Raw genomic sequence first — 26131 nt, 5'->3', positions numbered from 1 at the left:
CTAATTACTAGGCTTTAGCGAGGAAGCATTAACGTGATCGTCATGAATCTACTAAGACCACAATTGAGAAGCAACTTCGAATATAAAAGAGGCGGGGGAAGAGTTTACCCAAAGCCAAGAGAGGTGCGAGCTCCGGGTAAGTCGTTGGAAGGTTGAAATCAGAGGGGACAGCAATTCGGCTGGAAAGACAGCATCAGAGAGGTTTAGGATCCTCTGGACAGCAATCTTGGCGCTTTGGAAAACTCTGGACAGCAACCAGTAAGTCTCCGATCAACTGGACAGCAGCAATGAGGTATTCTTGGACAATTTTCTTATTGATTTAGGCACTCCTGGACATCAAACGGGAGCTTCCAAATTGTTGGACAGCAAAGGAAACTTGCTGGAAATCTCTGGGTTGAAATGGGGACTATTTAATCAGCAGATCAACGGGATGAAATTGCTGATTTCTCAGTTCTAAAGGAACAGGTGGCTGGCGGGATATTCCTGGACAGCAAAACAGGAATCTCTGGACGGTGGGACAGCTGCTGGGTGAAGGCAGAAAATTCCCCAGTAAATCATGGACTATGGGAGAGTGATATTAGGGAGAAACCTTCCAAACGAAAACCTGAATTTATTTCAGATTAATTTGAACAGGTATTTGAATCTTAAAATCCAAATAAAGAGGAGGGGAAGGGACGGCAGATTAATGGAGTTATTGGGCTTGATTGGGGAAAGAGGGATTTAATTGGGGAGATAAAAAAAAGGCAAGGGTAGGGGCGGCCAAGGAGGGGAGGGGAAATTATGTCCATATGCAATGTATGTGGTCCCCATGTAATCAATGTAATTAGGTGAATAAATCTGAGTTTAAGTTCAGATTTGAGGAGATTGGGGTTTCCTAAAGCAAATGTATCAAATAAGAAAGTATTTGAAATTCAAAATATGTGATTGATCTTAATTAAAATACTTTCCAAATTTAAGGGGAGCTATTTTAGGAAAGTAATTAAGGGTTGTTTTGAATTTTGAAATTCAAAATCCATGGGCTATGGGAGGAGGACTCGGTGGCTAATGGTAGCTAGAGGGGCCGGTGGTGAGGGGGCTTGGGGAAGATCGGCGGTGGGCAGGTGGTTGGAGGGGCAGCCGGCAGCTGGAGGAGCCAATGGGGCGACGGTATGAGGGCTTGGAGAGGGGCTCGGTTTGGTCCTTTGGTGATGGAGAGGAGGCCGGTGGTGGTTTAAAAGGGAGGAGAAGAGGGCTGCTGCAGCCGGATGTTGTGGGAGAGATTGTGTGAGACCTCGTTCCCTTACTGTTCCTCTCTAACTTGGATTTTCCTCCCAGAATTGTTCGGGACGATATTGAGATCATCCAGGACGATCTGTACTGTTCAAAATACCGTCCTGAAAATAGTTATGGGAACCGTCCAGGACGATCGATTTTGGTCTGATCGTCCCGGGACGATTTTGCGATCGGCTGGGCCGATCAGCTTTATGATATAAGAAAATCAGCTCGTTTTGAGGAGAGAGAAAATCATTTTTATAAAATCAGATATTTTGAGGAGAGAGAAAGAGAAAGGGAAAAGAGGAAAAGCTTGGTTTCAGAGGCCGCGGAGCGCTTTTCGTCCGACGCCGCTGTTGGGAAAAGTGAAGATCTCGTGGTAAGGACTCCGAATTCTATTTCTGTTTTCAGAGATATTGAGTTTTGACCGAGTTGTGCATTGTTTTGTGTTTTCGTAGTCGAATTTTGAACATGATTTCGATTTGACACAACTTTCACCGCACAACTTTTGGTATGTTATAGATATGACTATTGTACACGATTTGACTATTTTCTACGAAGATTTTACCGGTCGGAATTGATTCTACGCGATTTTAATCGAATAGAAAAATATCAGGACTTGATTTGATTTGGATTCTATAGAATAATAGTCTTGTATTGATGTCGTGAATATTCTATTGTAATTTGGAGAAATTTGGAATTTGTGCTTTTTGCAGGATTTTTGTGTAAATTTGATAGACTGCCGTTACGCTGCCCGATTTTCGTAGATTTTCTGATTTGCTTGGAATTGATAGATTAGATTGATATGCTTATGATTATTGATATGATTGTTATAGATTGCTTTAATATTGATTATTAAACTGATTATTGATTGATTATTGATACTGGAACACACGTATAACCTGGTTGAACATTGGTTGAAGATAGAATTGACCTGTACAGGATGGTGGGCCGACGGGCTTTCCTTTAAACCATTGATCATTGATATAACGATTGGGAGTCATAAGGAGTTTATAAAAATGCCGACGGGCGAAAAGAGTGACGACTCTTATTGATAGAACCAATGTATGGATATCTACAACAGCAATATGGATTCTACAACAGCAACATAGCCAGTTGATTGTACTTGTCCAGTATATAGTATTGAATTGCATGTTTACTGTATTGATTTATGGATTCATTGTTTTATAGATTCCTGCTTTATCGACTTTGATTGGATTTACTAGATCGTACGATTTCATTGATTTCACTGATTGATTGCTGTGCATCGACATTGAGCATTGATATAGAAATGGATGGATATAGATATTGCATTGATAGCATGGACATGAATAGTATAGAATCATTGACACTGTTGCCTATAGATTCATTGATTTCTGCTTATAGATTCATTGTTACTACTGCCTATGGATTTATTGATCTTGAGATTCACTGTTGTTACTGTTTCTGCACCGTATTGACTGCTGCATGGATTCACTGTTAGAATAGATTGAGATTTATCGTACTACTTCCCTCGTTTGATTTCATTGAATAGATAGTATTGATTAGACCGCATTGATTTGATTTGATAGCGATTGATTTGACGGATTGATTGATTTCCTATTGTGTACGGATTTCTTCGAGATTGATATGGATTTATTGAGTTGATTTATCAATTCGCCTGCTGCTGCATTGACTGGTTTTATTGACTATGGACTTCCGTATTGCATAGACTTATTGACCATTGACTGATATGGATTTGATTGACTAACATGCATATTGATAGCATAACCGTGCTTTGATTTCAGTTATAGGTATTAGGTGACCTGCTGGGCTTTGTAAAGCTCATTATATGTGATTGATATTTTCAAGTCAGGGCAAGGGAGCAGAAGATATGAATTGATCCGGTTCTACAGGTTTTTGTCTTTTGATGATTTTGATTCTTTAGTACTCAGGATAGATTTCAGTACTGGTGATTGTAGTGTAGTTCCTGAGTATTGTACATGACCTTTTGAGATATGAATCGACTTGTATATTGATGTTTTAAATTTTATATAGATGTAGATGGACTGTTTAATTGAAGGTTTTAGATAACTCTGGTAAATTGTTTGAGAAATAGATTGACATTCTTTCCAAGTTAGATCTTGGGGCGTGACAGATTGGGGGAGAGGAAAATGAAGGAAAATAAAAGAGAAAACACAAAACCAAGAGCTCACCCGCCGGTGAGCTGTTGGGTACTCCGTTGGCCTCTCCTAGACTTCACCCTCATGAACTCACAAAGAGATCAAGACAAAACTAGAACTCACAAAGAGATCTTGAACAAAGCTGAATTTCATTTCAATAATCATCATCCCCTCTCCAAGAGGAGGAGGAAGGCTTAAATAGCCAAATACACGTAGTAAAATAAAAAGACACAACTGCCCCTAGGGCAAACATAATACAAAGCCCTCAAGTGAGGGTAGAAAGAGAAAATTACAAATAACAAATCAAATACATCAAAATCAATATACACGATCATATCGTAGCCATTGATTTTTGATGTCCTCATCAAAAGCTTTATTTGGGACGACCTTCTTATTGCTTCTTAAAACTATTTTTTTTGTACTAAAAACTGCTTTATGAAGCAATCCCAAACGAGGCCTAAGTGATTTTTTTATAAAAAATTATATAGGATGCTTTGATTGAACTGAATTATTTCTTCATTGACATTTGTGCAAGCACCATTTATGTTAACCATATAATTCATCTAGAAAATTACATAGTTTAAGTCCTTTGCAAGCTTTAGAAGATTATTCAACCAGTTTTTTTGAAATACATAGCATTTATCAATTCATTTGGCTTATAAAGCAAGGCATGGAGGTTTTGTATATTATCATTGGACGTACCATTTTGCGAAGTTTTTGTTGGTTATAATCCAGAAAAATTTAATTTTGGAATATTTTATCAGGACTATGGAACACCTAAAAAAAGTTCATGAAAAGCATAGGTGGAGGCCGGGAGCATATATCAATATATTGTTCAATTTACTTCATGTCAACTGTTCCAACAAAAATGAATTATAATTTATAAAATGAAGATGAGAAACAACTTGAATCACAGGGCTTACAATTTTTAATAATCTAGGAAGGCCTTTAAGTAAACTGGGTTTGCAACAATATTTAAATGATAATAAATAGAAGCTGTGAACTTTTTACGTGCTCATGAATTACACTAAAATAAATCTTTTTTTAGGTAAACATATACTTTCACATATATTTTCTCTACTCAAATGATTTAACACCATAATTTATTTATATCATATAAGAGATTTGACATAGTTAAGTTAGGAGAAGCCCCAATGATTACTGGCACATAACTTGATAGTATAAGAAGAAAATAATTTGCTTAGTGGTTAATTTCAGAAGCATGTCAAAAAGTTTGATAAATGTTGATAAGTTGTAAATCATTTACTTTTAGCATATTATATCTTAAAAATAGTATTACTAAGGAAAATATACCATTTGAAGTAGTCCATATAACACAATTAGTTGAGGGCCTTCATGGATAGTTAAAACTCATAGATGATATTTTGCTGATGGTTTCAAATTTCATATCATCTTGCTTGATATATGGTTCTATTTAGAGAGTGAAAAATGAGATGTCATAGTGCTTAAAACTTGCATTGTTTGTTGTGCAACATTAGAGTATGAAACTTTGCATATTGTATAGAAGTTGAATCTCAATTATATTATATTATTTATGGACCCACACACCTTCAAAAAACAAATGATTAAATCACTTATAACTAAAAAATAATATATATTTTTGTGTGTGGCTTGTGAGGATATTATAATTAAACTATTTCATTTGGTAGTCATAATATTCATTTTTATTTCACTCACTATTGCTACTATCTCTCTTACATCCTCCTAAATTGGATGTTTTCCTTTGTTCGCTCTATGATGGTGTGTAAACTCAAGTCCACTAACAAAAAATTTTAATTATGCGGTTGTTTGGTTGGAGGGATATGAAATTCATGAGTATTTTAAATACAATGTAAAATAAAATATATGCATTTTAGAAATTCATATGTTATTTACTTCGATGCTATTCAAATACAATTTTTTTTGCTTGTTATGAAGCATATCATGTAGTTATATTATTGAGATGTGATGGGTGGTGATAGATTGTGGATAGTAGAGGTCGAGAAAAACCACTCGATTTGGAAAACTTTGGAATACACAAAAATGAACAAAAACATAAATTCAAAAATCATCAATAAATTAATTTGGATATATTTTTAATCTAACCAAACATTAAAATTTCAAAAACATAATATTTCTTTTACTCTATGCTTAAAATACTTCTTGATATGCCAAAAAAGTACTTGATAGGGCATGAATCTCGATGCAAAAGTTGAATTGAAAACTTTCAAAATTAATTTTGGAACCATTCTAACTCTGATTTTAGCAAACTTATAGTCGAATTGAACCTCTCAAAAAGACGAACTCAACAACATAAATTCAATCTAATCCGAGCCCAAATGGGTCCAAATCAAGAGCCCGAAGCACATTTGGAAGCTTCAAAGCATAAATTATATAATCAAATGATATCCAAATATTGCATGTCTATAGTTAAATCGAGCGGCTCGACAAGTAGAATCCAACAAGCCTAAGATCATTAAATTTTGACATCATTAAGTCATTTAAATGCTTAATGATATATGATTAAGGGTGTCGATATCAACCGTCCATCTAAAACACTCCTAACATGCCATTGATTTTTTCCCTATTTACTAGCTATGACAAACCAAAAAAACTATAAAACCCTTTATTTTTCACAAAAGGGAGAATAAAAAAAGAAAAGAAAGAAGGAAGATAAATCTGATATCTCTCTTGCCACCAACGCCGAACTTTCGTCCGGTCTCCGACCATCGTCGGACTTTTGCCATATAGCCGACTTATGCCGAACTTCTGCCATGTAGCCGACGTATGCCGGACTTCCACATGACTGTCAATTGACGATGGATTTTTGCCCAACTCACCAAACTGTTGTAATTTCACCGTCCTCAAGTTTCGAGATGGATCAATCTTTGTAACCTATTCAAATAATAGTTGAATCATTTCGACTGGGAGTGACTCGTGGTATTTCTCTTTTTCTGGGTTTTCTACATAAAAACCCTAGTGTTTTTGAATTCTCAGTTTGTGTGTTAGATATTTGTGCAATGCTAAGATAAACAATCCTCACTCTATTGTTATGTATATTATAGCCTGAAACACTTCTAGCCAAACAATCTATAAATTAATTTTAGGCAGTCTTAAATACGTACTTTGTAATATTTATATATGATATATCATCAAAAAATTATCTTGATCGGGTACAAATCTCAAAGAAAAATCAAGTTGAAAACTTCAAAATTAAATATGGGGTTATCTCAACTCTGATTTTAACAAACTTATAGTAGAACAAAGCGTCTCAGAAATACAAACCCAATGACACCAAAATTGACTCAATCCGAACCCAAATGGGTCCAAATCGAGGACCCGAAGCACTATTGGAAGATTCAAACCACAAATTGGATTACCAACGGATTTCAAACGTGACATACTTATAGTTGAATAGAGGGCTTGACGAGACAAATCCAACAAGCCTAAGATCGTAGAATTCTGACATCATTAAGACATTCAAATGTCCATCAAACGGTCCACGATCAAGAGATTCAACATCGGCTGTCCATCTAACCACTCCCCATTTGCCCTTGATCTCTCACCTATTTATGGGTCATGCCACTCCAAAAATCTATAAATAGAACCACTTTTCTCTTGAAAGGGGACCCAAAGCCAAATGATTCAAAAGAGAGATTGGAGATCGCTCTTGCCTCCTTGCTCCTCCTCGACCACCTCCTGAGTTCTGCTGGACCACCGCCTGACGTCGTTGCTCTGCCGGACCACCACTTGAGGCCCTCACCTCAGCCGGACCACCACTTTAGGTCCTCACATCTGTCATACCACCACTTGAGGCCCTCACATACGCTGGACCACCACTTGAGGCCCTCACTTCCGTTGGGCCACCACTTGAGGCCCTGACTTCTGCTAGACCACCACCTAAGTCACCGACTTCTGCCATACCACCACCTGAGGCCCCGACTTCTGCCAGACCACCACCTGAGGTCCAAACTTCTGCCGGACCACCACCTGAGGTCCGGACTTCTGCCGGACCACCACCTGAGGCTTGGACTTTTGCCGGTCCACCACCTGAGGCCCGGACTTCTTCCGGGGCACCATCTGATGCCAAAATTTCTACCGGAGTACTGCCCTACTACAACGGTCTTTCTAACCCTGATCTCCAGCCAACTATGGTCTTTCTGACCCCTGTCTCTTATCGACTATGATCCTTCCGACCTCCGTCGACTACTGTGGTCTTTCCGAGTTACATCGTTAGACAACATTCTTTCTTACCTCAGTCTTCTATATACTACGGTCCTTTCGACCTACATCGTCAAACAACGGTCTTTCTGACCCTAATCTCCTGCCAACTACGGTCTTTTCAGACCCCTGTCTCGTGCCTACTATGACCCTTCAAAGAAAACAAACATATTTATGTTGATTATTGTAACTCCCACCATGTAATGCGTTTTATATGATGTACATTTGTGACATCAAGCCAAGGCCTTCTCCTAAGAAAGGGCCTCATTTGTATTCGACTGCAAATGTTAGTGGATTCATTCAAACTGGGTCTGATCCCGTGATTTTTCCCCTTTTCAAGGGTTTCCACGTAAAAAATTTGGTGTCTCTTATAAACGCCACACCCTCTCTCTTATCTGCTTGTGTACTGAATCTTCGTACAATGTTTTAGGTGTTTTTGAGAAGGTAACGATCGCTCTCCCTTTCGCGCGTTTTTCGGGTTGAGAGAAAAAATGGCAGTGAGTGAACAGTGCGACGACGTCGCACTGTTCACCTGGGATTAAATGGCGAAAATTTTGGAGTTCGGTTGGAGGGAGGGAACGACTCCATACAGTCGTTTAGCGTTCGGTTGGAGATGCCCTAATCTCGCGAGAGATTTGATATCGCTGGCGTTCTGTACCTCATCGTACATGGCGGACCACAGCGCTGGAGATGAGGAGATAGCTGTGGAACGGCAGCTGGAGCTGCATTTGGAAGAGCAAAGGGAATCTTTGTTTACAGTCAAAGAGGCTCTTGCTTCTGACCCCGCCAATCCAGAGCTTATCGCGGTAAAAAAAAACCTTCGACTAGGGTTTATTATCAATATCTTTTGCTGTATGTTTGCTTCCGTTTGGAACAAGGAGCATCTAAAACTTATCGATTCAGGAGGGTAAAGTGCGTGGTGTTGCCAGTAGGTTTTATGTAGTTATTTGTTTACTTAGTTTGGTGTTCGTCACATCGTACGTTTTCTTTCCACGCATTATCAGGCTCTGAGTTGCTGGACAGCTGGGAAATAGATACTGTCGAGTACCTTGATTTTCTTTGGGGTGTTGTAAATCTTGTTGCATTTTAGGTTTTAGGTCTTTTTGTTTCCCGCCTTTAAAGATCTTTTGCACCAACCGATGTGTAAGATTCTTCACGTTAACCTGAAAATCATTTATTTTTAAACTTCACATATTTGATGAGAACCATTTCCATTTAATGAGGATAACTTTTGTATGCTTCATTCCCTTTATTTTTAGGTAATGGATTTATGGCTTCTAGCTTGGATCATATGTAGTCTATTGCTCTCTTGTCCTGCTGCACATGGTGGATGGAAAGTCGCATCAAACTACTTTTTAATATCACAATTGCTTCTTGGTTACTAGTATATTATATTACGTTTGATAAACTATAGGAAGTTCTTAGCTTTTCAAAAAAGTATCGAATCATATTCATTGACAAAGTAATTGAAATTGAAATTGTATGGTTCCTTCTATTCCTTAAGAGAATTTTGATTATCCTGGCCAAAATCATGTTAATGGATTCTTGATTACTTTATAGTATGATAAATAACAAAAAGAAACTATCTCTCTAAAATTTTATTAAGCTTCTTTTAAATGGCATTTTACATAGCAACACTCTTTCTTATTTTATTGATATATTGTATTGAAATATTTTGGAAATTGCTACGGATGGATGTTGAATTATATTTAATTGTAAATAGGTACTAGCCTAAAATAGCAAATCAAGATATTATGAATGGGGATGCATTCCCTTTCCAGTTTATATTCATTTAAGCCTTTGGATTCTAAAAAAAGTAGATTTAACAACATTGGAACATGAATTATTATGTTTTAGATTGTTTCATTAACCTTTCCATGTAGATAAGCATGATAAAAATAAAAAATTACATGATTTAAAAAAAAATCAAGAGTTTATGAATAGTACAATAGATCAAGGGTAGATAAGCACTAAAAATGGTGAGATGAATGAGGAGATATTTTGGTGTAGGTGCGTGCTCAGAGAAGGCCAATTTGAAATTTTATGCCAACAAGGATGTGATATGCCTTCTTAACTTGGTGGCTAGCTTGGATAAGTTTTGATATATTATATTATGGTTTTGATCGAATTCTTTATATTCCCCAATGGAAGATATTCAAGCTTTTGGTTCTATTTTATGCTTCCATTAGGGGCCAAAGCCCTTTCTTGACGCAAGTCAATTTAAAATTGGCCATTTAGTCATCTTGCAACCCCAATTTATGAAGTCCTCTAAGATGAAGCAACTCATGGCTGCCAACAAGAATCTTTAAGTCAAGTTGGGTCAATTGTTTTTGCTAATTAAATAGATTAGGTTCACGATTGCTTGGGCAGTGGAATCACGAGATCTTATTTGGGCTAGTCATCAATTCCTAAACCAAACCCCTATAAGCACAAAGAGTGGATCATCTATTCTTTTGCACTAAAGAACTATTATAGTGGCTATTCTATGAGAGAGTTTATGTCGTTGGCATTGATAAAAAATGCTTACCTCCATGAGAGAGGTAATTAACCAGGAGAACATGCACCATGGGAAACCTTCAAAGTTTAAACCAAGAAAATTAAATCCTTGTAAGATGGTAATTTTTTTGGTAGTTTTAGCTCTACTTTTATCTTAATTAAAGATTTTCCAGAATGATGATGTATTTGTCAAATTCAGATTCAACATGAAGTACACAACAATTGGAGATTTACATATTGTAGAATTTATTGATTTAGTTTAGATGGTAGAACTCCTAGCAACTTTTAGTTTCAAGTTTTTTTCGTTGCTAAAAGACATCTAGAAGGTCAATAAAATTGCATTAAACTTACCCAAAAATCATTACATTTGCAGAGAAGAGAGGAACTAGCCACAATAATCTTTAACTTTTATGCCTATATCTTTATTTAAAGACGAGCCCTATAACATACAAGCGGTTCATAATCAATATTAAGCTAATAAGCTTGAAGCAATACAAAGTTGAACCTATATGCTATTACGGTTCTGGTCCATCTGGATGACAATTCCATGACCATGAATATATCCACACTCCATCAAGGTTCTTGTGAACTCTATGGTCTCCTTTGCCAAGACGCTTGTTACATCATCGAGGTTGTGCTGGTGGCTTGGAAAGGAGTTCCATGCTTAGAGAAGGGGGTTCAATTAGTTTGAAGAAGTTAGGCGGCAACATTTCGTGTTCTAGAAGAAGAATTAGGGTACTTTACTAGAATAATAGAGAAAGAAAGGTTTTGAGGTATTTATTGAAGGGATTGAAGTGTGCACACTTTAGGAAAACTACAAAGGGGTATAGTTGTATTTGATTTTTTCCAATGATGGTAGCCAAATATGAAGAGTGGTGATATGGAGGAGATTATGGATTTTGAAAGATGGCTAGAGAATAACATGTTAAGTGAGAAAAATAAGCTATGATTTATCTTATTGTTAGAAACAGATCATGCGTGATATCTTACCAAGCATGGAGTGGCTTGGTATGCAGCAGATGACCGGTGATAATGATGTAGAAAACTTGGGTACATGTGGGTTAAGGAATTCGTTTCGGGTTTAGGATGGGATGACTGTCATGTGATGGATGTTTAGGAGAGGGAAGAGGTTTTGGTTGCGGTGGAGATGCTTATGTTGGTTTTTGTGGTTGTGGTGGTGGTTGTTGTGGAGTTTTAAGTTCTCATATTTATAGGAATGACGTAGTTGATGATTTTTTCAAAAGAGAAACGAGCAACACTAGCTGAAAGATACGGGCAAATATTTAAGGAGTTGATGTAAAAATCCAATAACCTTGATTCATCCTTACCAAGCTGGAGCATTTTGCTACATGTGCAACGGATGTTTGTCTCCTTAGCCAGTTATATTGATGTATGGATATACGGAGAGATGATAAAGCATGAGGTTTACAAGTTACTACTGTCCAAGTTTAGAGGTGTGCTTGTAAGATTGGATTTCTTAAAAAGTTCATCAGCGGAAAACCAAATAGTACCCCATTTGTTTATAACGAGGAATTATTATTACATGAATTAATTACATGAAAACCATAAAATAAAGATTAATTGGTCTAAGGAACAAAGCAAAATGAAATTGAAATGAAACATAATCATACATTCTCTATTTGAAACACTGGAGCTGGGTACAAACACTGGTTAGATAATGATGCAGACGAGTTTGCTTGTAACTACCTACTTTATCAAATAATTGTTGTGAGCTAGGCTGCCGGTGTTCAAGGAAGATGAACTAGGTATTTTGTCATAAACTCCGGCAATTGATATGGATTCTTTTTCAAGCAAAAATGCTAATTTATTCATCATTATTTAAAAAATGAATCTATGCTTATGAACTAATTGTTCAATTAGTGGACCGCCCCTCCATTTTTTTTCTGTTGAAGTTTGTTAATTAATAGAAACTGTTATTGTAAAAGCCAATGACATAGGACTTGGTTATAACTACTCTGCCTAGTTCAACGTATCAGAGAATCCCTATCCTATTTTTTTATATGTTTATGCTTAATAGTAGCTCTACTACTATTCTCTAAAAAGACTTGGTTTGACCTTTCTTTATTAGATTTAAACGAGAATTTGACCTTTAATAGGATACAATGGAGAAAAAGGATTCATTTAGCCGACCCCACATAGTGGGATAAATGCTTGATGATGTTGTTGTTGTTGTATGCTTAATAGTAGCTCTACTTCACTAGTATAGCACTATTCTATCTGTGAATTTTGCTGATTGAAAATATTAAAATTTGATCTCTTGTTAACTTGTTTTATCTTTTCTACAGTCACGTTAGGCACTTAAAATTCGGTCATGAGATGTATGCATAGTAATAATATTGCCGAAAATTAACATTTGTACTGTTATAAATTTAAGGTCATACTACTGGGTGTGTAGTCCAATGTTATTGTTCCTTTTGTCCTAAGGGGGTTCATTTCCTGTGAAAAAAAATAATCTATGCTTAAGTTTTTAAGATATAAATTAGAATGCTTTGTTTAAAAAAAAGTTATATGCTTAATCAATTATTATGAATTTCCTTGGTGTAGTATTGAGCACCATAACCAGTTATGGCATTGCTATTGAAGGTTCTTGAAGAACTTCAGATGGCAATCAAGGATGCTGAAGACGGACTACTTCACCTAAAACGTTCTAGGTTGCTAAAGGAAGCTGATACAATCTTTGGCCAAGAATTCAAATCCTTAGAGGAGGATGTAAAGGTGGAACCACTGGATTCGAAACATAGTTTGCTGGAAACTTATGAATCAGAAACTTATTCTACTGGATCAAGGTGTAGATTCCGACATAGTGATGGACGTTGGTATAATGGCCGTATAGTGGGACTTGATGGTGTTAATGCTGCCAGGATTTCATTTCTCACTCCTACTTCTGAAAACATGTTGGTGGGTACTTGCTCCTGTTTATTTATTTGTTTTAACATTAAAATATATCTTAAATGGGTACTTTGCTTTTAAAATAGAATTTGCTTAATATATTGTTTGCAGTTTTATTTTCAGAATTTCTTAAACTCATAGAACTGACAGTGATTTAAGGTAGATATGTTTCTTCTATTTTTGTGTGGTTTAAGTACATATGCAAATTTTGAAAAGCATATACGTATCAAGGAAGTATTCTTTTGGATTTTGAAGCAAAAACTTAACAGCGTTTGCACACACAGCCCTCTCTCTCCCTTTCGCCTGTGTGAGTGTGTGCCTGCTAACAATATTATTTTTTTAATGATCAATTTTAAAATTTCTGATACGTGTATGTTTACGTGTGCACTTTTTTAATTCAGATTTTTACAGTGCCAATGCTTTTAGAGTTTCAATATGTTTTCTATGCATTTGATATCATCTTTATCAGCCAATTTCATGCCTTTAATGTTGCCTTACTGCATCCTATGAAATCCATTTTTGTCTGAGAAGAATTGCTTAACTTTGAGCGATTCAATTAGAATTTTTGCATTCTTCCACTTAAGTTTGAGATCTTCTTCTATAAATTGCATGCGGCTGTTGGCTTATGAATTGGTCCTTGATTAATGGTGTAAACTTTTAGTATACATTTGGTATTATCATTAGCAGTCGGATTCAATTTGATATTAGTTTCATCATCTTTGCAATAATGCAGTAAAAATTATACAGAATGAGCAAATTTTATTCAGGGAAAGCTGTTAAGAAATAAAAACCTCTACGGTTTGATAAGATTCGACTCCAAAAATTGACTTAATCACTATCTAAAACCAAAGCCCATCTAAATATTTTCGTCAATGCAGGTTGCATCTTACTCTGGCATCTATTAGAGATTGGCCCGTTCTGCTTTTGCTTCTTGTCTCCTTTGAAGTCTTGAAAATTATTTATGGTTTTCCTTAATAGACATGTATCAGTTTTCTACTGTATGTTTGACATATATTATTCTCTCCACTGTAGAATTAATTACTAATTTTCTTTTCCTTGCTACTAAAGCAATGATATTAAGCAAAAAAGGCTCTTTTTGGCAACACTTTTCATTCCTTCCTGAACAAATTCATATTGTGTTTCACTTAATTAATTATCTACTAGCTAGAATAGATTCTCAGTTCAATTTGAAGGCTTATTTTAAGCAGGTGTTTAGTGTTTATTATATATAATGTCATAACATCATTCATAAATATTTTTAATGAATCAGAATTCATGAGGGAGAGTAGGGCCCTTTTATTTTTTTTACTGTTCGGCTGACCTGGGTATGTCTAGTTCAAGCCTTTTACATGCTTTACAGCTAGTGTTGATATGTTATTGACACTATAATTTGTAATATCTATGCCAAAGTTACTTCCCGTTTCCATTCTATACACAAGTACTTAAGCTTGTTAACATCTACACTGCACTCTATGTTTCAGATGGAGGCTTAGTTTGGGGCAGCTTTCTTATTGCTTCTCAAAGCAATTTTTTAGTTAAATATTAAAATTTTTGTATTAGAAAGCCGCTTTAAGAAGCAGTAAGAAAGCCGTTCCAAACGAAGCCTGAGTTTGCTCATCTCAGTGGTAGCTGTATGTGTTGTTTGATCCACAAAAAATAAAATTTGTAAAACTCTCATTGTTTCTTGCTTTCCGTATCTTGCTTAGAACCATTGAATACTCGTTTCAGGTAGAATATGTTTTCTAACACATACCTGCCCAAAGTGCAGATGTGCAAGTTCTTTCTACAGCAACGATGTCGTTTTGGTAGTAACTGCCGCATGTCTCATGGTATGTTATTGTTATCTATGCTCATCCTAAAGAAGACTACCCTGTTTATGATCCATATTCTGTTTCAATCATGTTAGACCTATATACATTACGCTTTATAGAGTGTAATATAAAATGTTGATAGTGGCAATGCAAATTAAAATAGATTGCTTAGCAGTTGTAATGGGAATTGTGAGGGATGAGCATCTCTAGACTAATTGGCATGTTTTCTTCTGTTTTATTGATTGGTTCTGTACATGAAAGCAAGAGTGATATTTTTCATTGAAAACGAATAAGTGATGTCTATTTTGCAGGATCTAGCATTCCATTTTCATCGCTGAAGCCTTATATCCCCACTGCATGGTGCGAGTCATTGGTTGGTTCTAACATATGGGCTATCTCTGAAGGCCATTCTGGCATTTGGAGGAGATCTGAGCTCGAGTCCTGGGACGAAAAGCTATGCTTGGGTCAGGTTATTTTTCAGGATGATGGAAGCTCAGCCAAGCTCGGTAGCGAAGCGATCGCCATTTCTGAGTATGCCGATGCAAGCTTTGATGATGATAGTGATGAACAAGACAGTCTCAGCACTGAGAGCTCCAGCTTGAATGATGAAGAGGACATTGAGAATCAAGGGCTAGGTTTTTTGGAAGCATCTGCATCTCTAAGAGGCATTCAAACTGAAACTGCAGTATTTGCGAAATGGGAGCTTCATACGAGGGGCATTGCATCAAAAATGATGGCCAATATGGGATACCGTAAAGGGATGGGATTAGGTGCCTCAGGCCAAGGAACTTTAGATCCAATATCTGTTAGAGTTCTTCCTTCGAGACGATCACTTGATCACGCACTCGTGTCAAATGACAATGAAGAAAATAGCGTTGGCAGAGGTAAAAAACGGAGTAGAGGAGGTAGAAGAAAGCAGGAAAAGAAGATTGCAGAAGCAGAACGAGCTGCTAAAGCTGATGATGAAGAGGAAACGGATGTTTTTAGCTTTATTAATAATCAGCTCACTGGACCAAATGCTTCTTCCAGCATCAAAGGGAGTATAATGAAGAGAAGGACTGGAGATTCAGAAGGTAAGGCGAAGGCTGAGGACAGACGATCATTAGTTGCATATGAGGAAGAAATGAAGGACTTGAGAATTCGAGTGGAGAAGCTCGAAGAAATGGTAAGCCGTAATCGAAGGGACAAGGCGGTTTTTGAGGCTGCTTCAAGGAAGTTGATCGAGACTCGCAAGGCCCTCGCGGATGCTGAGGCTGTTCATGTGTCGGCCTCCAATGCTGTCATGAGCAAGGAGAAAGAGAAGAGATGGCTCAAATTCTAATGTTTTGAACCAAAAAAAAAAAAAAGCAATTGATATGTACATTTTAAAAGTATGTAAGCTCATAAAATTATATTTTTATTTGGTTTTCAAAGTTGGTAGCAATTTAACTTTGGTAGTTAGTAAATTTATTTACTAGTATGTTGATTTGGTCACTGAGTTTTTTAATTTATGGTTTTGTAAATGGTTTTGAGATTGATTTATGAATAGATTTCTGGTTTTTTTTTTGATGAAATGAATGTTGATTTATTTAGTTTGTTTCGCTTCTTTGGATTTGATTGTGCTGTTAAATTGATTGATTTAATTTCATGAAATCAAACGGTTGGATTGAAAATTGTGGTATAACTTAGACTCCTTACAAATTTTTGGATGTTACTTTTATTTGATGTATATATATGTTTTTTTTAGAATTTGGATAATTTTTTTATAATTGCTATATAACTTAAAGCTGTAATTTTTGCTGAGGATGTATCTAGGTGTATGGCTGTGTGCTTTTTGCTGATGATGGTTTTCTTGTTGATAAAATTAGAGAGAGAGAGTTGAAGATGAATTTGAATTATAAAGATCGACCTTAGAGTCTAAAGATTTTCGTTTGAGTAGTCTAAAATCGAATATATTGAGTGTAATTTTCGTAGTAATAGATCTAGTGAGCGGATTGTGACTTTTGGCGATCAAGTCATTAATAAGAGTACATGTTTTAGATATCGCTGGTCTATTGTTCAAAGTAATTGTGAAATAAATGAGGATATTATTCATAAAATTTAAGTTGGATGGCTGAAGTGGAGGAAAGCATTGAACTTGTTGTGTGATAGAAAAGATTCTCTCAAACTTAAAGAAAAATTCTATAAGATGGTGGTAAGACTTGCAATGCTTTATGATATAGAATGTTGACCATTAAACGAGAAACATAATATTAATTTAAGTGTTGCAAAAATGATGATATTTGGGTGGGTGAGTGGTTTTACTCTTAGAGATAAGATATGAAGCGAGAATATACATGAAAGGTTGAAGTAGCTCCATGGGCGGATCCCCATTCACTTGAGGGGGGGCAAATGCCCCCCCTCAAAATTTTTTTTTTTTTAATTTTAAAGGGTATAGTTTGGAATATTTTGGATATTTTAGGTATTTTGCCCCTTCTCAAAAAAATTTTTTGCCCTCATTTTATACGGATGTTTTTAGCTTTATTAATAATCAGCTCACTGGACCAAATGCTTCTTCCAGCATCAAAGGGAGTATAATGAAGAGAAGGACTGGAGATTCAGAAGGTAAGGCGAAGGCTGAGGACAGACGATCATTAGTTGCATATGAGGAAGAAATGAAGGACTTGAGAATTCGAGTGGAGAAGCTCGAAGAAATGGTAAGCCGTAATCGAAGGGACAAGGCGGTTTTTGAGGCTGCTTCAAGGAAGTTGATCGAGACTCGCAAGGCCCTCGCGGATGCTGAGGCTGTTCATGTGTCGGCCTCCAATGCTGTCATGAGCAAGGAGAAAGAGAAGAGATGGCTCAAATTCTAATGTTTTGAACAAAAAAAAAAAACAATTGATATGTAGATTTTGAAAGTATGTAAGCTCAGAAAATTAGATTTTTTATTTGGTTTTCAAATTTGGTAGCAATCTAACTTTGGTAGATAGTAGATTTATTTACAAGTATGTTGTGATTTGGTTACTGACCTTTTTAATTTATGATTTTGTAAATAGTTTTGAGATTGATTTATGAATAGATTTCTGTTTTTTTTTTTGGATGAAATGCATGTTGGTTTATTTAGTTTGTTTTGCTTCTTTGGATTTGATTGTGTTGTTAAATTGATTCATTTAATATCATGAAATCAAACGATTGGATTGAAAATTATGGTATAACTTAGACTCCTTAAAAAATTTTGGATGCTACTTTTATTTGATGTATATATGTTTTTTTAGAATTTGGATAATAATTTTTTTATAATTACTATAACTTAAAGCTGTAATTTTTGGTGATTTTTTTTAATTGAATGATAAATTTCCTGGGCATTTGCAAGAGGATGTATGTAGGTGTATGCTTTTAGATGATGATGGTTTTCTTGTTGATAAAATTAGAGAGAGTTGAAGGTGAATTTGAATTATGAAGGTCGATCTTAGAGTCCAAAGGTTTTCGTTTGAGTAGATATAAAATTGAATATATTGAGTGTAATTTTAGTAATAATAAATCTAGTGAGCGGATTGTGACTTTGGGCAATCAAGTCCTTAATAAGAGTACATGTTTTAGATATCTTGGGTCTATTGTCCAGAGTAATTGTGAAATAAATGAGGATATTATTCATAAAATTTAAGTTGGATGGTTGAAGTGGAGGAAAGCATTGGGCTTGTTGTGTGATAGAAAAGATTCTCTCAAACTTAAAGAAAAATTCTATAAGATAGTGGTAAGACTTGCAATGCTTTATGATATAGAATGTTGACCATTAAACGAGAAACATAATATTAATTTAAGTATTGTAGAAATGAGGATGTTTGGGTGGGTGAGTGGTTTTACTCTTAGAGATAAGATATGAAGCGAGAATATACATGAAAGGTTGAAGTAGCTCCAATGAAATGTAAGATTAGAGAGAGACATCTTAGATGGTTTGTTCGCACAAAATGGAAGCCTTCCGATGACCCAGTTAGGAGAGTAAATGTACTATATTTGACTAAAAAAGGTAGAGGTAGACCTAAGAAAATATCGTTAGAAAATATTAGAAATAAACTTTCTTTATTAGATTTAAATGAGAATTTGACTCTTGACAAAACACAATGGAGAAAAAAAATTCATGTAGCCAATCCCACCTAATGAGATAAAGGCTTGATGTTGTTGTGATAAATTTACTATGATTTTACATTCAAATAGATTGATTGTAAGAATGATACCATTTTTGAAAAATAGTAAAAAAAGGCAAATTTGGCATTCATGAAAAACAGCTTGAACTTATCAACCTATGAACAATAACAATTTAAAATATTTCAATAATACCACTAAATTTTATTTGATGTAGCTCATGCCCAGAATATTATGACGAGCAAAAATCAAAATAAAGAATTTTTAGGTCGGCCCGTTGGAGCTCGACTGGATCCTTAGGGATCAGCTCTCTGTGGCATTCTTGTGACAGGCTGCGTTAGAACGTTCGTGCTGCGATTTGCCACTCGCCGGTGCTGCCGATTCTTCAATTTTACCTATTGCCGTCTCCTCTGCGCCTATTCTGCTCTTCCCTATATTTTCCCGTGCAAGCTAGCGAGGGAGAGAGACCAGAGTTGCTGTCGGTTTGAGTAAGAGAAGACATGAACCTGTTGCCCTACGCCCGTCGCTTTTCGTCTTCTCTTTTCTCTCCTCCCTCCCTCCACCCGACTATTCCCATCTCTTTTGGGTTGTAGTCTGTTGTGCAGGAGGTGGTTAGGCCGCCGATTTCCACCTCCTTAACGTTCTTCGTCCTCCAGTGTGCTGAGGCGGAGGTAAAAAAGCTAGTCTTGATTGTTAATATTATTTTGTTCGCAATGATGCTTTGAGCATGGAATTACTTGATTTTTTTTTTCAAGCTGATTGTTTCCTTATTTATTTGAAGTTATATATGACTTTGTGTAAGGTAAGAGAATTAGTAATTTTCAGTAAACCGGAAATTCGTCAGCATGGCTTGATTTAGAGCCGGCCTCCTGATTCTACATAATTTTTAGATTATGTGGATGCTATATGGTGGATAGTATATGCAATGCTGAATTCGTCCTTATATGTGCATTGGTGCCTCTAAAAATTATCTGTTGTTAATGGTTTTTGTTTATTCATTCTAATTTAGGATTTGTATTTACTAGAAGAAGAAGAGAAAAATCTTAGATTTTAAAGATCCTGAGCACATGAAGTAAAATTATGCAGAATGTTGGCCATTAAAAGAGAAGTAGAATACTAAGTTAAGTGTTGTAGATATGAGGATGCTCAGTTGGATGAGTGGATTTACCCTTAGAGATAGAATACAAAATGAGCATACGTGAAAAGGTTGGAGTAGCTCTAGTGGTAGATAAGATTAGATTGAGTCGCCTTAGATGGTTTGGTCGCATAAAACGACAGCCTTCTGATGACTCGGTTAGGAAAGTAGAGGTATTAGATTTGACTTATATTAAGAAAGATTAAAAGGATTTGGTTAGAAAATATTAAAAATAATCTTTCTTTATTAGATTTAAACTAGAATTTGACTTTTAACATGACATAATGGAGAAAAATGAATCATGTAGCTGATCCCACATAGTGGACAAAGGCTTGATGTTGCAAGTAAAATTATGCTGAATGGTCATTTCAGTAGGATAGTGAGAAAAATTATTATTTAGAAATGATGAGATTTGATGCATTGTAAATTGTAGTGGCCAATTGTGAACACAGGTAGTAGAATTACAATAAAACTAATTAAATCATATTTAATCATACTAATTATCTATAATATCCCAACTAATTATCAATTAGTACATTATTAAACTATTGAAATATAAATTCTAATTAAAAATAATAATTACTTCTTTTTAGGTTACTTAAATCATACTTATTATATATTTATATGCTAATGAATTATGAATTATTATATTCATATTTATTCTCTGTGATTGATTGTATACCTACTGTAATTTGTCTTTGGTCATCTATGCTCTTCATAGCCTTAGGCGTGTCAAGGGTTTGCTTTTCCGCATCGCCATTTTTTCTTTGCTGCTTTAGTTTTACCTGAAGTGGCATAGTAAGTGCACTGCTCATTAGGTCTCTCTTCCTTTGTTCTCTCCGAGTTTGCCTTGGCTGCCCGTCGAGCTTAAGCGGGCGAAAGAGCAGGTTTTCTTCACCAACATTTTTCTGTGCTTTCTCCCGCTCTTCGTTTTTGTAAATCTCTAAATCTACCGAACTCGTGTATTTAATAAATTTGGGTTTTAAAGAATTAAAGCAAGAAAATGACGGAATCTAACTTACCATTAGAATTGGTGATTCCTTTTTTTACGTTTGGCAGGATTGACAACAATTATTTCAGTCTAAGGGCATCTCCAATAGAAAACTGCATTTCTAACTCTAAATTATAATAATAGTTATATCAAACAGTAATTCATCTCTGATCGAACTATATTTCTAACATCAAAAAAGAATATTCTGTGTATATCCTTTCTTATCTCCAATCAATATTGACGTTGCACTGTTTACAGATGAGATAAAACTCAAAAATGAGTTTTCATTTGTCGTTCAGGTGGAGGTTCGCTGGAACTGTAGACGGGCGGATGATGTTCTGTTGGAGATGCCCTTATAACTCTATGTGGTGTAAAGTGTCTTTGTGTAAATATATCATTGGTTATCATTTGTTCACTCTCACCCATAGAATAATTTCGGTGCATGAAATGAAATATTAAAGTTTATAAGCTTGTATGAATGATAGAAATAAATTATAGGAATGATATATTTGATATTAAAGTTGTATATGGGTGGTAGGTATGTAATATTAATGTTTTGGGTGTTAGATATGTAAATAGCATGAAATAAAGTGGTATGTATGTAAATTTCCCTAATAAATTTTTTTGCATGATGGATATTTTTCCATTATGCAACTTTGCCTACTTTGGTCTCCTGGCGTTTCACATTTCCTAAAGCAGTATTAGAGCCATGGTTTTGTTGGGCTAAACAATGTATGCAGTTTGTAGCTCTTATGTTAGCATATCCATGGTGAAGTTTTCGTCGAGTGGCTCTTTTTTTTCAACCATTTGGACTGTGCGCTCCTTGGTATGCTTTGTTTTTTGAGTTTATTGATTCTTATTTCAGGGGGAATGATGGATGATTTTGTGAAATCTCTTATTGAGAAGATTTTCTAGGACGTGTGACTATGGGGTATAATTTCAAATTGTTTAGGTAAAACTTATTTAAATGATTTATTGTTGGTCTAATCTATTTGCTTAAACTTTGGGATGAACGGTTGTCTGATAAATGGTTTATCAACTTTGATCTCTGGCTGATTTACACTCTCTATAAGCACCTCTGCTTTTAAATTGATAGTAGGATTCTTCAAATTAAATTTTTTTAATGTGAGTCTGTCCTTTTTACCATAAATTTTTGAGGTTTTCTCCTCCAATAAAAGTAAGTTTTTGGGATTTACCACTTATTCCTCGAGAATATTGTGCTGGAAAATTTGAACAAGTTGGTTATGCTAATGCTGTTTATGGTAATTTTGCTTTTGCAGAACTGAAATTTGCTTAGGGCATAATGGATGATGTTAATTAGTAAATGGTTTTGGATTTTCTTAACCATGTATTTGAAAGATGGACCTTCATTATTGTTGAAGGCTCAAAGGCCAGCAATTACTGTGATCTTGAACACCAGTGTAACTTCTGAGCATCAACAAGCCAGTGATCCAAGATATCCTCCTCTAAGAGAGGTTGAGGTACTCCGGAGATTACAGCAAGAAACAAGCATTAGTGTTGCATTTGAGTACTTTAAATCTGTGTTTGGTTCTAGGCTTTTTCAACACACTTCTAGAACATACCAAATTATGATTGAGAAGCTTGGTAGGGAAAATAAAATGGATGCTATTCAGTACCTTCTTCAGCAGATGAAGCTGGAAGGCCTTGCCTGCACTGAAGATATCATGATCAGCGTCATAAGTTCTTACGCGAGTTTCGGGTCCGCTGATCAGGCCCTTAAAACATTCTACCGTAGCGGCGATCTTGGTTGCAAGCCTACAGTGAAGATATACAATCACCTTTTGGATGCTTTACTCAAGGAAAACATGTTCAACGCAATTAGCCCAATCTACATTAACATGAAGAAAGATGCAATACTGCCAAATGTTTTCACATATAATGTACTTATCAAGGCTTTGTGCCAGAATAACCGTTTTGATGCTGCTTATAAACTTCTTGAGGAAATGTCGAATAAAGGTGATTTACCAGATTCTGTAAGTTACACTACATTAGTAACTTATCTTTGTTCATCTGGGAGATTGGAGGAGGCAATAAAGTTGGTTAAAATGATAAACCCCACCGTCCAAACGTATAATGCTCTGATAAATGGATTGTGTAAAGAATCAAGAATTAAGGAAGCTTTGCATGTGGCTTTTGGCATGGAAGATACGGCGCTGCGGCCCAATGTAATCACTTATACCACAATGGTTAATGCACTCTGTAAGACTGGGAATCTGAGACTCTCTCTTGCTATTTTAGCCAAGATGTTCATGAGATGTTGCGCGCCCAATATGTATACTTTTGCTTCACTGCTGAAAGGTTTCTTTGAGAATGGTAAAGTACATGAAGCTATTGATATTTGGAATCAACTAATTCAAGATGGGCACATTCCTAATCTTATAACATACAATATTCTCATTCATGGCCTTTGTTTGAATGGAAATCTAAAGAAGGCAATGGATGTGTTAGATGAGATGGATCAAAATGGATGTTCTCCAAATGTTAGTTCATATGGCACACTCATTGAAGGTTTCTCAAAAACAGGAGACATTGAAGGCGCCTCTTTGATGTGGAATAGGATGATAGAAAGTGGTTTCAACCCAAATGTAGTTGTCTACACATCTATGGTTGATATGTTTTGTAGAAAGAACATGCTTGATCATGCTTGGAATCTTATCAAGAACATGATCTCAGAGAATTGCCTACCGAATACAGTGACATTTAACTCATTCATCAAAGGTCTATGTGACAGTGGAAGAACACTTTGGGCTTTGAATATCTTAGATGAGATGAGAAGGCAAGGATGTTCACCTAACACCCGGACCTACAATGAGTTGCTAGATGGTTTTTGCAGAGAAAATAATCTTACGGGTACTTTCCAGTTACTTGATGAAATGTTTCACAGTGGAGTTGAATTAAATGTTGTGACTTACAACACTATAATAAATGGATTGAGCAACGCTGGTATGATCAAAGAAGCCTTAGCACTTATTGGAAAGATGGAGGTAAAGGGAATTCAACCCGATTCAGTAACTTTCAATGCAATTATCCTTGCATACTGCAAAGAAGGAAGCATTTTGAATGCCACCAGGCTTGTTGGAGGAATGGCAGCTGGAAACTGTTTTCTTGATGTATTTACATACACTACCATAATCTCTGGCCTTTCAATTCAACACAGATTAGAAGATGCTTTGGTTTATTTTTTAAAAATGTTGTCTGAAGGCATTTGGCCGAATGCTGTCACATGGAATGCGTTGGTTTTTGCTTTATTTGAGGAGATAGGTTGTTCTACAGCAATTCAGTCACTGGAGAAGATCTTGAGGAAGTAGGTGGTCGCTGATTGTTGGATGTTGCTGTTTCCATTGATTAAGCTAAAAAGCTATTCCTGAATGGAAGGAGATGTGAGGAGTATTTGATGATTGTTTGCTAATCATTTTAATCTATGGTATCATAATATCATCAATAATGGTGTTTGCTTATGCAGCTGGAGATCCATTGGCTGTGGAAGACTCCCTTGATGGCCAGACAGAGGCTTCATTTGGGACGGCTTTGTTACTGCTTCCTAAAGCTGCTTTTTTGTATAAATTTTTTAATTTTTGTACTTAAGAAGCAGTAAGAAAGTGGTCCCAAACGAAGCCAGAGATTGTGCCTGGAGGCTGAGGTTTTGGCGTCGTTTAGGACGGCTTTTTTACTGCTTCTTGAAACAAAGTTTTAGTAAAAAAATTAAAATTTTTGTGTATATGGTTCGTCGGACTATGGCAAGTTATTAAGGTCTGAACTCGTATGGAGGTTTATTTTTCATCTGCTTTCTATTCAATTTGATGCCACCGAGCTGATGAAATGTTAAACGCAGGTGCTTCTGCGCTTCAAGTTTCAAATGGGAACACTGATTCTTCACCTTTGCTGGGCATTCTCTGCTTTGTTCCGGGTAGATATCTGCTTTCTATTTTCAGCAATACAATTTATGTTTGAAATTTCACTCAAAGATTCAGATGGATTGAATGTTCAAGCTCGAATGCAAGTCATGGAGCTTGACTAACGGTCAAATCAGATTTGATTCATGCTGGCTTGAGATTCTATCGACAAGTCATAATCCATATATTATGGTGCTCACTTTTATGTAAATATTAATGTCTTATTTTCTTGATTTCTAAGGATTCATTTGGGACTATTTTTTTATTGTTTTTTGAAACAAATTTTTATTATAAATTTTTAATATAAAAATAATAAAAAATTGCCTTAAAAAGCATTAAGAAAGCCATCCAAAAGGAAGCTTTGGGACGGTTTTCTTACTACTTAAAACGGTTTTTTAGTTTAAATATTAAAATTTTAATACTAAAAAGCTACTTTAAGAAACAATTAGAAAGTCATCTAAAATGAAGCCTAAGTCATTGGTTTTTTTTATTTAATCTTGTTTCTTTTCTTCCTATTGTGATCTCCCACATGGTAGTACCCTCCTAGCTCGTGGTTAATCATTTTCCTCTTATTTAAAATTGGGTAGATAATTTTCAATGATAAATATATTTGTTTAAAATTTTTGAATAAACAAATATTGATTTATTTTAATTTGTATAGTGAAATACGACATATATGTATGATTTAAAATATATTTTCAATGTTTTAATTAATAAATAGCATATAATTTTAAATTAATTAATTGAATCATACATATATGGTTTGAATCACCATTAGTTTGAACTTGGATTTAATTAATTAATTGAATTCAATAATGAGCTCTAGTTTTATTCTACTAGTTTGAGCTGGCTTACGAATGAGCTCATTTATTATGAAAAAAAAGAAAATGATTTATAATTTAAGTAATCATTAAAATAAAATTGAAAAAAAGAGTAAAAATTTGGAAACAACTAATTAAGAAATATTTAATATAAAAATGAGAGATATAAATGTTAAACATTTTTTTTTTAGATATAAATATAAATGTTAAACATGTTTAAATAATTTGTACTTAGAATTGAGTTAGAGTTAGCTCAACTTGGCTTGTTAGTTCATCAAATTTAGCTCAAGAGTCATTTTTCAAGCCGAGTTTGAGATG

At 35.4% G+C, this 26131-nt stretch overlaps 2 protein-coding genes across 6 annotated transcripts; both read left to right on the top strand.

Annotated features, from left to right (window-relative positions):
- The first annotated feature begins 8256 nt into the window (after positions 1-8256).
- On the top strand, positions 8257-16263 carry LOC110113454 (zinc finger CCCH domain-containing protein 18). 2 transcript variants are annotated; one of them, XM_020846051.2, is made up of 4 exons: positions 8257-8440; positions 12735-13049; positions 14809-14869; positions 15163-16263. In XM_020846051.2, the coding sequence occupies exons 1-4, from the start codon at positions 8303-8305 to the stop codon at positions 16170-16172; spliced, it is 1524 nt and encodes a 507-aa protein (XP_020701710.1). In that variant the 5' UTR covers positions 8257-8302; the 3' UTR covers positions 16173-16263. The 2 variants fall into 2 exon arrangements, with proteins under 2 accessions (XP_020701710.1, XP_020701711.1); XM_020846052.2 differs by having other exon boundaries at positions 8302-8440; positions 12696-13049.
- Positions 16264-19182: 2919 nt separating this feature from the next.
- On the top strand, positions 19183-25257 carry LOC110113421 (pentatricopeptide repeat-containing protein At3g48810). 4 transcript variants are annotated; one of them, XR_003699707.1, is made up of 4 exons: positions 19183-19623; positions 22359-24403; positions 24563-24849; positions 24932-25257. XR_003699707.1 is itself a non-coding variant. In XM_028692178.1 (3 exons), the coding sequence occupies exons 2-3, from the start codon at positions 22386-22388 to the stop codon at positions 24966-24968; spliced, it is 2055 nt and encodes a 684-aa protein (XP_028548011.1). In that variant the 5' UTR covers positions 19183-19623; positions 22359-22385; the 3' UTR covers positions 24969-25257. The 4 variants fall into 4 exon arrangements, 2 of the variants coding, with proteins under 2 accessions (XP_028548011.1, XP_028548014.1); XR_002305145.2 differs by having other exon boundaries at positions 19184-19623; positions 22359-24479; XM_028692178.1 differs by lacking the exon at positions 24563-24849.
- Positions 25258-26131: the final 874 nt, after the last annotated feature.

Source organism: Dendrobium catenatum, unplaced genomic scaffold (assembly GCF_001605985.2).
Source record: "Dendrobium catenatum unplaced genomic scaffold, ASM160598v2 fragScaff_scaffold_156, whole genome shotgun sequence".
Taxonomy (NCBI): domain Eukaryota; kingdom Viridiplantae; phylum Streptophyta; class Magnoliopsida; order Asparagales; family Orchidaceae; genus Dendrobium; species Dendrobium catenatum.
Note: the sequence above shows the minus strand (reverse complement) of the source record. Positions and strands in the feature narration are given on the sequence as shown.

Bases quoted from the DNA above. Each gene is read 5' to 3' on its own strand.
- LOC110113421 (XM_028692178.1), top strand. From the start codon at position 22,386: ATGATGTTAATTAGTAAATGGTTTTGGATTTTCTTAACCATGTATTTG. The intron at 24,404-24,931 runs GTAGGTGGTCGC...TGTTAAACGCAG, and splicing joins CTGGAGAAGATCTTGAGGAA to GTGCTTCTGCGCTTCAAGTT.
- LOC110113454 (XM_020846051.2), top strand. From the start codon at position 8,303: ATGGCGGACCACAGCGCTGGAGATGAGGAGATAGCTGTGGAACGGCAG. The intron at 8,441-12,734 runs GTAAAAAAAAAC...TTGCTATTGAAG, and splicing joins CCAATCCAGAGCTTATCGCG to GTTCTTGAAGAACTTCAGAT. The intron at 13,050-14,808 runs GTGGGTACTTGC...CCCAAAGTGCAG, and splicing joins CTACTTCTGAAAACATGTTG to ATGTGCAAGTTCTTTCTACA.